This window comes from Coregonus lavaretus (genome assembly GCF_964263955.1).
Source record: "Coregonus lavaretus genome assembly, chromosome: 20".
Lineage (NCBI taxonomy): Eukaryota > Metazoa > Chordata > Actinopteri > Salmoniformes > Salmonidae > Coregonus > Coregonus lavaretus.
The window spans coordinates 44,797,705-44,811,152 of record NC_140007.1 but is presented as its reverse complement, the minus strand read 5'-3'; the positions used below and the strand labels follow the sequence as shown (position 1 = coordinate 44,811,152).

General features: G+C 47.0%; 1 protein-coding gene across 1 annotated transcript in view; it reads right to left on the bottom strand.

The window, feature by feature from the left end:
- Positions 1–9,395, bottom strand: part of LOC311148066 (sodium-dependent neutral amino acid transporter SLC6A17-like) — a gene marked incomplete at both ends in the record, with an annotated part of 29,809 nt that extends 20,414 nt beyond the window's left edge. Inside the window, 2 exons of the mRNA XM_084184959.1 lie at positions 4,034–4,191; positions 9,098–9,395. Of these exons, the coding sequence (XP_084041085.1) occupies positions 4,034–4,191; positions 9,098–9,395 (456 nt within the window). The remainder of the gene's footprint in view (positions 1–4,033; positions 4,192–9,097) is intronic.
- Positions 9,396–13,448: the final 4,053 nt, after the last annotated feature.

The window sequence follows — 13,448 nt, the reverse complement described above, 5'->3', positions numbered from 1 at the left end:
GCGATCTCCCCCCATCTCCACACCTGTGGTAGTAATGCGGTATCCGAGGAAGGAGATTGACTGCTGGAAAAATTCACACTTCTCTGCCTTGGCATAAAGATCATTCTCCAGCAGCCGGACCAGTACCTTGCGAACCAGGGACACATGCTCAGCGCGCGTAGCGGAATACACCAGGATGTCATCGATGTAGACCACCACACCGCGACCAAGCATGTACCGAAACACCTCATTCACAAAGGACTGGAAAACGGATGGAGCATTCATCAAACCGTAGGGCATCGCCAGGTATTCATAATGCCCCAAGGTTGTGCTGAATGTGGTTTTCCACTCATCCCCTTCCCGAATACGCACCAGATTGTAGGCACTCCTGAGGTCTAATTTGGCGAAAAAACGGGCTCCATGCATTGACTCAGTCACTGAAGAAATGAGGGGAAGAGGATAACTAAATCGTACAGTCACCTTATTCAGTGGTCAATAATCAATGGACGGGCGTAAACCGCCATCTTTCTTCTTCACAAAGAAGAAACTTGAGGAAGCAGGTGAAGTGGGGGTACCGTCTGGACTTTCCACCGTGGTCGCACCAACAGAAACACCTAGACACCTGGATTGTCCCTTCGTGCCACCAGAGTGGCACTGTCGCTGTCCTCCTGCCCTCTCTCGACTGGCGGCTCCCCCCAGCTCCATCTGCTCGGGATCAGAGTCGTCCGGAGAGGGAACGGGCAGACCCCTACCAGGACGTCCTCTGGCTGCTAGCAGATTGTCCAGCCGGATGGCCATGTCCACCACTTGGGAGAACGATAGCATGGCATCACGGCAGGCTAGCTCCCGTCTGACGTCCTCCCTTAGGTGATGGAAATGGTCGATCAGGGCCCGCTCGTTCCACTCGGACCCCGCTACCAGCGTCCGGAACTCCAGCGCGTAGTCCTGTGCGGTCCTCGTCCCCTGCCTCAGATGGACCAGTCGTTCGCCCGCCTCTCGACCCTCAGGTGGGTGATTGAAAACGGCCCGAAAGAGGCGAGCAAACTCCCCGTAGTCCTCCAACGCGGCACCTCCATCGTTCACACCGCGTTGGCCCACTCCAGGGCTCTCCCACAAAGGCAGGAAACGAGGACGGATACCTTCCCCGCTCCAGTGGCGCCGGCCTGATGCTGGAGAAATACAACTCTAGTTGGAGCAGAAATCCCTTACATCGCACTGCCGTCCCATCAAACGCCGGTGGCCGGGATATCTGGATCCCTCCAGTGGCTGGGATGTAGGTGGCTGGATCCGGTTAACCAGCTGGTCTCGATAGATCGGGTCCTCTCCTCTCCAGGCGTTGTACTACCTGAAGAACCCGATCCATCGCTTCCCCCAAGCTGGCCAACATCGAGGAATGCTCCTGGACCCTTGCCACAACTCCAGGCATGCGGTCTTCTCCTGCTGACTCCATTCAGCGGGTGAGTGATTCTGCGATGAGGTGTGAATGAAGGAGTCAGGCGCATAAGGTAAAACACCGAAGTCCAGAGTTTATTCCGTTTACATAAATAAAATGCACGCAGCGTCAATACGAAACTATCACAAGGGAAATATTCCACCTTGGCAATAACAAATGGAAGAGTAGCTCAACCGAGCTCCTCGCTCTCACAATGAAACAATCACTCACAAAGACAAGGGGAACAGAGGTAACACTTACTAATTAGGGGAATGATCACCAGGTGTGTGTGATTGACAAGACAAGACATGACAAGTGGAGTGATGAGAATGGGATCGGCAGTAGCTAGTGAGCCGGTGACAACAAACACCGAAACCTGCCCGAACAAGGAGGGGAGGCAGCCTCGGCGGAAGTCGTGACACTTCTGAGGGAAGCCGCTAATGTCGGAAGATCTTCTGAGGGAAGCTGCTAATGTGGGAAGGTCTTCTGAGGGAAGCTGCGAATGTGGGAAGGTCTTCTGAGGGAAGCTGCTAATTTGGGAAGGTCTTCTGAGGGAAGATGAGCAAAATGTCTCATCAGACCACGTCTGTCAGGTATACTGAGACAATGAGATCAAAACTGCTTTTTCATTTCCTGGTGAATGGTGTATATTTGGGTGCTTGGCTGCTTGTCGGAGGACAATAAACTATTCTATTCTTGCATTGCCAGATAGCATAATCTGGAACCTAGAACTCTGAGAGCAAGGATAGCTGCTATATGTATGTGACAAGGCACATTAGGTCTCACCATACGACTGGACAACCCGATAAAAATCTAGTCAAATCTAAATTTATTTGTCACATGCTTCGTAAACAATAGGTGTAGAATAACAGTGAAACGCTTACTTACGGGTCCTTTTTTCAACAATACAGAGTTGAAGATAATAAAATCATAAGAAATAGAAATAGTAACACAAGGAAGAAATACATAGAGTGAATAATGAATAACAATGACAAGTAAAAATAACATATACAGGAAGTACCAGGTAATAACATGGCTATATACAGGAAGTACCAGGTAATAATATGGCTATATACAGGAAGTACCAGGTAATAACATGGCTATATACAGGAAGTGCCAGGTAATAACATGGCTATATACAGGAAGTACCAGGTAATAACATGGCTATATACAGGAAGTACCAGGTAATAACATGGCTATATACAGGAAGTACCAGGTAATAACATGGCTATATACAGGGAGTTCCAGGTAATAACATGATTATATTTTAGGAAGTACCAGGTAATAACATGGTTATATACAGGAAGTACCAGGTAATAACATGGCTATATACAGGAAGTACCAGGTAATAATATGGCTATATACAGGAAGTACCAGGTAATAACATGGCTATATACAGGAAGTGCCAGGTAATAACATGGCTATATACAGGAAGTACCAGGTAATAACATGGCTATATACAGGAAGTACCAGGTAATAACATGGCTATATACAGGAAGTACCAGGTAATAACATGGCTATATACAGGGAGTTCCAGGTAATAACATGATTATATTTTAGGAAGTACCAGGTAATAACATGGTTATATACAGGAAGTACCAGGTAATAACATGGCTATATACAGGAAGTACCAGGTAATAACATGGCTATATACAGGAAGTACCAGGTAATAACATGGCTATATACAGGAAGTACCAGGTAATAACATGGCTATATACAGGAAGTACCAGGTAATAACATGGCTATATTTTAGGAAGTACCAGGTAATAACATGGCTATATACAGGGGGTACCAGGTAATAACATGGCTATATTTTAGGAAGTACCAGGTAATAACATGGCTATATACAGGGAATACCAGGTAATAACATGTCTATATACAGGGAATACCAGGTAATAGCATGTCTATATACAGGACGTACCAGGTAATAACATGGCTATATACAGGGAGTACCAGGTAATAACATGCTATATACAGGGAGTACCAGTAACAAGTCGATGCGCAGGGGTAAGAGGTAATAACATGGCTATATAAAGGGAGTACCAGTACCGAGTCCATGTGCAGGGGTACGAGGTAACTGACGTAGCTAGTACATATAGGCAGATATAAAGTGATTAGAAAACAGGATAGATAATTAACAGTAGCAGCAGCTGGTAGCCATTTGATTAGCTATTTAGCAGTCTTGTTTAGCAGTCTCATGGCTTTGGGGTAGAAGCTGTTCAGGGTCCTGTTGGTTCCAGACTTGGTGCACTGGTACTCCTTGCCGTGCGGTAGCAGATAGAACAGTCTGTGGTTTGGGTGGCTGGAGTCTTAGACAATTTTTTGGGGCATTCCTTTGACACCGCCTGGTATAGAGGACCTGGATGGCAGGGAGCTTGGCCACAGTGTAGCGCCTTGCGGTCGGGTGCCTTGTAGTTGCCGTACCAAGCGGTGATGCTCTCAACGGTGCAGCTGTAAAACGTTTTGAGGATCTGAGGGCCCATGCCAAATCTTTTTAGCCTCCTAATGGTGAAGAGGCACTGTCGTGCCCTCTTCACAACTGTGTGGGTGTGTGTGGACCATGTTAATTCCTTAGTGATAAGGACACCAAGGAACTTGTGTGTGTGTGTGTGTGCATCTCACCATTAGACTGGAGACCCCGATGCCTCCTAGCTGAGGGTAAACATAGTTCCACACTCCAATGCTCCCACGCCGGATCCTCTGTCCCACCGCCAGCTCCAGAAAGAACAGAGGGATCCCGATGAGGATGAGGAGGATGAAGTAGGGGACCAGGTACGCACCTGAGAGAGGAGGGGGGGGGGGGGGGGAAAGGAGAAGTGGAGGAAAGAAGGAGGAGAGGGAGAGGGTAAATTACAATCATTAAAGGTCATATTGAAACAGCCTTCTGGAGGGAAGGAAAAGCTCATGTCAACCAAAACAAAGCCAGACTACTTTGTGATGGTCATGTCCTCTATTAGCCTGCCACAGTGAGTCAGTCAGTTAGCCAGTCAACCACCTCCTGTCTCTCTCTCTCTCTTCGTCTTCCACTAAACTGTACCTCTCTACTCTCCCTCTTTTAGCTCCACTGTGCACATAGAGCATCATCACTCACTAACAACAAGTCCAGTTGAGAGAGAAGACAACGTGACGTCAACACAGTGTAGCGGCACCATGGGGAGAGAGAGAGAGAGAGAGAGAGAGAGAGAGAGAGAGGGGGAGAGAGAGTGAGGGGGAGAGAGAGAGAGGGGGAGAGAGGGAGAGAGAGAGAGGGGAGAGAGAGAGAGAGAGAGAGAGAGAGAGAGAGAGAGAGAGAGGGGGAGAGAGAGAGAGGGCGAGAGAGAGAGAGAGAGATAGAGAGAGGGAGGGAGAGGGGGAGAGAGAGAGAGAGAGAGAGAGAGAGAGAGAGAGAGAGAGAGAGAGAGAGAGAGAGAGAGAGAGAGAGAGCCTGGACTTGAGGCTACAATGGTGTCAGGTTTCACTGGGATACACACATACATGTTCCATTTAGCTTATTATATATATATATATATAAAGAGAAAGATCAGAGAGGAACGAGACAGTGAGATATGAAACCTAAGATGGTCGCTCTCACTCTGTGATGTGTATCCAGTACATGCGTGCACACACTTCACTTTTAGCAGAGATGGTTGAGAACTGGAGGGACCTCCATGACTACTTCATCAGGGATGGATGAGAACTGGAGGGACCTCCATGACTACTTCCTCAGGGATGGATGAGAACTGGAGGGACCTCCATGACTACTTCCTCAGGGATGGATGAGAACTGGAGGGACCTCCATGACTACTTCCTCAGGGATGGATGAGAACTGGAGGGACCTCCATGACTACTTCCTCAGGGATGGTTGAGAACTGGAGGGACCTCCATGACTACTTCCTCAGGGATGGATGAGAACTGGAGGGACCTCCATGACTACTTCCTCAGGGATGGATGAGAACTGGAGGGACCTCCATGACTACTTCCTCAGGGATGGTTGAGAACTGGAGGGACCTCCATGACTACTTCCTCAGGGATGGATGAGAACTGGAGGGACCTCCATGACTACTTCCTCAGGGATGGTTGAGAACTGGAGGGACCTCCATGACTACTTCCTCAGGGATGGATGAGAACTGGAGGGACCTCCATGACTACTTCCTCAGGGATGGTTGAGAACTGGAGGGACCTCCATGACTACTTCCTCAGGGATGGTTGAGAACTGGAGGGACCTCCATGACTACTTCCTCAGGGATGGATGAGAACTGGAGGGACCTCCATGACTACTTCCTCAGGGATGGTTGAGAACTGGAGGGACCTCCATGACTACTTCCTCAGGGATGGTTGAGAACTGGAGGGACCTCCATGACTACTTCATTATCCTGAGCTGGCTGGTGTGTTTACGGGCATATTCAATCTCTCCCTATCCCAGTCTGCTGTCCCCACATGCTTCAAGATGGCCACCATTGTTCCTGTACCCAAGAAAGCAATTGAACTGAACGACTATCTCCCCGTAGCACTCACCTCTGTCATCATGAAGTGCTTTGAGAGACTAGTCAAGGATCATATCACCTCTACTTTACCTGCCACCCTAGACCCACTTCAATTTGCTTACCGCCCCAATAGATCCACAAACAATGCAATCTCCATCACTCTGCACACTGCCCTATCCCATCTGGACAAGAGAAATACCTATGTAAGAATGCTGTTCATTGACTATAGCTCAGCATTCAACACCATAGTACCCTCCAAGCTCATCATTAAGCTCGAGGCCCTGGGTCTGAACCCCGCCCTGTGCAACTGGGTCCTGGACTTCCTGACGGGCCGCCCCCAGGTGGTGAAGGTAGGAAACAACACCTCCACTTCGCTGATCCTCAACACTGGGGCCCCACAAGGGTGCGTGCTCAGCCCACTCCTGTACTCCCTGTTCATGCATGACTGCGTGGCCAAGCACGCCTACAACTAAATCATCAAGTTTGCAGTAGACACAACAGTAGTAGGCTTGATTACCAACAATGACGAGACAGCCTACAGGGAGGAGGTGAGGGCTCTGGGAGTGTGGTGCCAGGAAAATAACCTCTCTCTCAATGTCAACAAAACAAAGGAGATGATCGTGGACTTCAGGAAACAGCGGAGGGTGCACCCCCCTATCCACATCGACGGGACCACAGTGGAGAAGGTGGAAAGCTTCAAGTTCCTTGGCGTACACATCACTGACAAACTGAAATGGACCACTCACACAGACAGTGTGGTGAAGAAGGCGAAACAGAGCCTCTTCAACCTCAGGAGGCTAAAGAAATGTGGCTTGGCACCTAAAACCCTCACAAACGTTTACAGATGCACAGTTGAGAGCATCCTGTCGGGCTGTATCACCACCTGATACGGCAACTGCACCGCCCGCAACCGCAAGGCTCTCCAAAGGGTGGTGTGTTCTGCTCAACGCATTACCGGGGGCAAACTACCCGCCCTCCAGGACACCTACAGCACCCGATATCACAGGAAGGCCAAAATGATCATCAAGGACATCAACCACCCGAGCCACTGCCTGTTCACCCCGCTATCATCCAGAAGGCAAGGTCAGTACAGGTGCATCAAGGCCATCAGACTGTTAAACAGCCATCACTAGCATATTAGAGGCTGCTGCCTATAGACATAGACTAGAAATCACTGGCCACTTTAAGAAATGGAACACTAGTCACTTTAATAATGTTTACATATTTTGCATTACTCATCTCATATGTGTATACTGTATTCTATACTATTCTACTGTATCTTAGTCCATGCCGCTCTGACATCGCTCGTCCATGTATGTATATATTCATAATTCATTCCTTACTTAGATTTGTGTGTACTGGGTATATGTTGTGAAATTGTTGGATATTACTGCACTGTCGGAGCTAGAAGCTACACCCGCAGTAACATCTGCTAAACACGTTTATGCGACCAATAACATTTGATTTGATGGCTGGTGATGCATGGTAACATAGTATGACTGCTTCATTGTCCTCCAAGCAAATAGTGTTACTGTCACATTACAGAGAAAATACATCTGCAGCATTTAAGCTAATGTATCTCTCATTTCCTGAATGCCAAGTGCAGTTTATTGCAGAATGCCTAAACTCAATTATGACTATTACATTTACGTCATTTAGCAGACGCTCTGAATACATATTTTTTTATACTGGCCCCCCGTGGGAATCGAACCCACAACCCTGGCGTTGGAAACACTATGCTCTATCAACTGAGCTACATCCCTGCCGGCCATTCCCTCCCCTACCCTGGACCAATTGTGCGCCGCCCATGAGTCTCCCGGTCGCGGCCGGCTGCGACAGAGCCTGGATTCGAACCAGGATCTCTAGTGGCACAGTTAGCACTGCGATGCAGTGCCTTAGACCACTGCGCCACTCAGGAGCCCAGTATCTGTTCACAGAGCTGACACAGTGCAGTGTTTAGGGTAGGACAGTATCCCAGTGGAGGGTAATACTAGGGTATACTAGGGTACTATGGTACTAGGGTATACTAGGGTACTATAGTACTAGGGTATACTAGGGTACTATAGTACTAGGGTATACTAGGGTACTATAGTACTAGGGTATACTAGGGTACTATAGTACTAGGGTATACTAGGGTACCATAGTATTAGGATATACATTTATCTCAAGGCATCCCTTTAAATACGGTGTACGTTTTAGTTGTAATTTTGTCGACAGTCTCGTTAGAATATATCGAGAGAACGGGGTCAGAATATTAGGTAGGGATCGATTAAAAAGAAACCTAAATATATGCATATTCGTATTCCGTTTCAGCACCAATTGGAATATAAAAAATAAAAAACTCTGATCTTGTAGACTAGTTAGGTTTAAGAAAGTAGCTATGAATCATAAAAAACTGGTTTGGAGAGCCTTTTATGCATGAAAGAAAGAAAACGATTGTTTGATTCATTCATAAAATGGCCACATTCAGTTTTTCAACCCATGGTAATGTTGGGTTGTGTACATAGAATTATAATAGGGAGAATAGTGTACAATAGTAGGCTGTACCCACGTCTGTTGCCTGCACTGACCATGGAACTGTGTGATGGCACAGCCAAGTATTGCGCCTTCAGTCGGGTTCAAACTGTTACGGAATGGTCTGCGCCCCACTCCACAATGATTTAATTATCCATACATTTAGTTTGATATTATGAACTGTTACTAATGATCTTCAGCAACAACCTCACGCCCATGACTGCGTTTACAGAGGAAGCAAATTAATGTAAAAGAAACAATGCAATTAAATGGAATGATTATGTAGGCTATACCAACCGAACGGAACTAACAGTAAATTGGCAGTTTGGTTATTAGGCCTACTGATGGTCGATACTGATAGTGGCTAATATTTAACATGATAGAAACAGGAACCTCTTACACTGTCGTTGCCACCTGCTCTCCATTGTGTAGATGTCCTGGGAGGCTGATCCACAGCACGTTAAGTCATGATTGAAGCATATTTTCCACCTGCTAAATTGGGTCCTGTCACCCAATATCACCCATAGGAGCTGGAGGGTTATAGTTGTCAATGTCTGAACCCTGATTGTGAACGTCATCCTTACTGTCATCAACATCATCACCATCCTCATCATTATAACACAGTTCACTTAGGTCAAATAAAGATACACTGGGTTCTCCCCATTATTCTCTATCAGAGACTACAATACCCAGAATCTCCAGTACCCACCTCCTCCGTTCTTCTGACACAGGTAAGGGAACCTCCAGACGTTGCCCAGGCCTACAGAGAACCCAACCTGGGCCAGGATGTACTGCAGCTTGCTGTTCCAGGCCGGCCTCCCCTCCTCGTCCCCTGGGGAAGGCAGCAGGCCCTTGCCCATGGCTGGCTGGGCCCCGGGGCTGAGGCCCATACTCATCCGGCTGCTCTTATAGTCGAGGGGCTCGGCCAGGGTCAGGAGGTCCGCCACTGACTCAGTGACGGGCTCACTGTAAGGGATACCCAGGGTCACCTTGCTGTTCTTAAGCATGGTGGCGGTGGGTGGTAGGAGTCTGACGGCTAGGGTCAGAGATGTTCAGAGGGTAGAATCCACAGAGATGTGAAGGAGACAGTTGGGGTGCGCTGCTTTGTCCAGAATCTGTGAAGAGAAAGGTTTAGAGATGGTTACTATATTGAATAAAAAAAGACCAAGGTGAAAGTATGTTATTTCTGTTGGGCACTATTTCTGTGCATGAGTGGAACATTGTATTACAAACCACAATAAAATCTGAAACCCATTAAAGCTGAGTCATGTGGATGGCCTTGCTGATCACATGAGTTACAGCCAATGTGGTGGTCTGTTTGTGTGATAACTGGCCTTGAGAATATTGTGTACAAGTAAACTCCAAATTTGTCCATGTCATATATTATTTTGAAAGATGAGTCCATGTCCCACACCATCTGTTTCAGGAGCTACTGCTATAGTATAGGTTTGAATAACTTGTGTGACCAAGCTGTCTATAAATTCCATTCAACTAGACCAGAACAGACATCCCAGTGCCTGCAGTGCCTCTCCTGTACCAGATTTTTTTTTTAATCCCAGTTGACCAAAGGAAAACACAGCTGAATAGTTCTACTTCTGGATGAATCAGCTGTATTGTGCAGGCTCTATGATAATAAGGCTATTTGCCTAGAAAGCCTGACCGGAAATCGCCTGAGTTCAACTCCGTGTGTAATTGATTGTAACCCTGCCTGGCTGACTGGCTGGCTGGCTGGCTGGCTGGCTGGGTGGCTGACTGGGTGGCTGGGTGCCTGGCTGGCTGCCTGGCTGGGTGGGTGGGTGGCTGGCTGGCTGGCTGGCTGGCTGGCTTGCTGGCTGGCTGCCTGGCTGGCTGGCTGGCTGGGTGGGTGGGTGGGTGGCTGGCTGCCTGGCTGGCTAGGAGCTGGTCAGTAGCCCCTTCTCTTTCCTTTCTCAGAGGACTGTTGGTTTAGCCCAACAGCTGACGGGGAAAGCCTGTGCTAGGTAGACTGAGTAGAGGACCAGCGCACACAAGATTTGGTCCTGAGTTCTAGCACCACAGAAGACAGTTCTGGACCCACAGCAGACAGTTCTGGACCCACAGCAGACAGTTCTAGACCCACAGCAGACAGTTCTGGCACCACAACAGCTGACAGCAGACTGAGTTCTGGCACCACAACAGCTGAAAGCAGACAGGCAGTCCCAAGTGCAACAGAGGTGGAGCTGTGAAGCTTGTCTGAGACCTGAAAACTTGCGTTAGCTCCTCGGGCTAATGCCTAGGCTTTACTCAGCAGGCTAACACACACTGTAGCACACACTGTTTGAATGGGCTTAAATACTTTAAATTGACATGAAATACTTGACATTTACATGAAACAGCAAATAATGGGGCGATAAGGACGTCAATGGTTAAAATGCCAAGCAACAACTTTGCCTAGAGATAAGACCTCAGATGGGGCATATAGTTTGAAAATCATATTATCAGACCTTCTGAGCTGTTTCAGTGACTGGCTCTAAAGATCTCCCCTGTCGGACGGCAGGCAGGTCTGTTCGATCTAAGCTGTGAGGGTCAAGAGACCAGCTAGACGACATTATTAAACATGGTCTCTCGTGTGCAGCAGGGAAGGAGTTCTTAAGAAGGTGGCCACCCAGAGGCCAGTCCAACTGCAGTCTGTCTGCACGCAACATCACATTCTTTAGATAGAACAATCTCCTGCAGTCACGACATGCAGCTTTCACATACTACTCAGTGGACTCAGTCAGTACTCGAATAACAATGGCTCATCCCGTGGTTCTCACATACTCAGTACTCAACACCTCTTGACCTCTTCCACAGCACATGGATATTAAAGATAAATCAAGGCTTTGTCCCAAATGGCATCCTAATCCATATATAGTGTACTACTTTTGACCGTAGTCTTATGGGACCTGGTCAAAAGTAGTGCACTGAATAGGGGTGCCGTTTGGGACTCACACAAAATATGTATCTCTGAAGTCCACAGCACTTCATCACATAAAACAATGAGTCATCAGCGCAGCCTATATTCAGTACATTGTAGTTGGTTTTGAAAAAATAACTGGTAAACAAACTACAGCCCTATGCGCCAGACAAAATGTTCGAAGTCTCCAGGAGACTTGGGCTTCGTCCCAAATGGCACCCTATTCCCTATCACTGCGTAAAAAAATAGTATGTTTCCCAGTGTGTACATGAAAGTCATAATGTGTTTAATGATAAGAAGTAGAAGCTCAGTATTGAGAAGTCAGAATAAAAACAGAGCTTGACCGGTCTTGATCGGTCGGCTCTGGAAGGTCATGGATCTTTACACATGGTAATAGCCATCTAACACCTTGTCTATTGTCCTCATATAATAGCCATCTAACACCTTGTGTATTGTACTCATATCACACCCCCGTTCAGCTCAGCAGGCAATTTACTTAAAACATTTATTTAGTTGGCCTATAACCTAGTTCTCACATTTTTAAACGTCTTAATAAGAATGATAGACTATAAAGTTAATGGAGTTTATATTAATGCAATCATCAATTAAAGATCCAATATTTGAAGTGCATTTAAAATAGCAACACACCTAAAACAATAAAATGAAAAAAAAACAAGCATGTCAATAAAATAAATCAAATGTTCTCAAAGAACATAAAACCCAAAGGAGTCATTGATTAAAGGCCAAGCTAAAAAGGCTGGTTGACAAATGAGATTTTAACCCCTCATACAGTTTCACAGCACAATGCAAAGTTCCATATAAAAAAACGTATAATAAAACGTATATAAAATGTATTATATACTTTATAAAATAAACACAAACAATGATGTTAATCATCAAACGTTTATTACCGCTACAATTTAAAAAATAAACAGTAGCTTTGTTCTCAAATTCCCAATGCTAGGCCCCTTGATTTCTCATAGTTTCAACTCCCAAGTTAGCCTGGCTGACGAGCGACCCACGTGACTACACAGTGAGTTAGCTAAAATTTGAGCGACTTTGAGCAACTGTTTGATTGGTTCTCATATGCTTGCTATTTGCATGCGGAACGCCCCCCATGCTTCCTTGTCAATCTGCTATACCCTCACTAGAGAGGTAAACAAGCCAAGCTAAAGTTAGCCTAGCTAACTAAAACTGTGGGGAGAAAAACTCAGTGATGGAGCTTTCTGATAAGGAGATAGAGAGATGACACTGCCACATAGTAACACCAATTTAGGGACTGAATTAAAATAGGAGCAACTTGAAGCATTTAGAGCCTTTGTGCGCGGGGAGGCTATATTGGCGGTCTTGTCAACAGGCTTTGGGGAAAGCCTCATTTACCAGCTAGCTAGCTAATTCTAGTCTTCAAGAAGCTAGGAAAACAACCTCCAATTCTGACAGTCATGTTCCCGCTAAAGGCTGTGGTGGAAAGAGGACCAAATCCACGAGGTCTCAGAGTGGTGATTGTGGAGGAAGCCAAGAATGCTATCTGGGACGGTGCATGCAACCTTGTCTTCGGAAGTCCGGAGAGATGGTTCGGGAAGACCGGGAGAGATGTGTTGGCCTCAGTCCTATACAGTTCTAAAATTGTCAGAGTCGTTGAGGATTAAGTCCATTTGGCATGTACAATGACCTAGAACTGTACTTCGACGGTATAGAATGGCACTGCGATGGATACATGTAATGTTTTCATTTATTTACTTTTTACCCCTATTTCTCCCCAATTTGTAGTTGATTTCTCATAGCTACAACTCCCTTACGGACTCGGGAGAGGCGAAGGTCGAGAGCCATGCGTCCTCCGAAACACGACCCTGCCAAGCCGCATTGCTTGCATAACCCGGAAGCCAGCCGCACCAATGTGTTGGAGGAAACACCGTACAACTGGCGACACGAGTCAGCGTGCATGCGCCCGGCCCGCAACAAGGAGTCGCTAGAGCGCGATGGGAAAAGGACATCCCGGCCGGCCAAACCTTTCCCTAACCGGACTACGCTGGGCGCCGCAACATGGGTCTCCCGGTCGTGGCCGGCTGCGACACAGCCTGGGATCGAACCCAGGTCTGTAGTGACGCCTCTAGCACTGCGATACAGTGCCTTAGACCGCGATGCA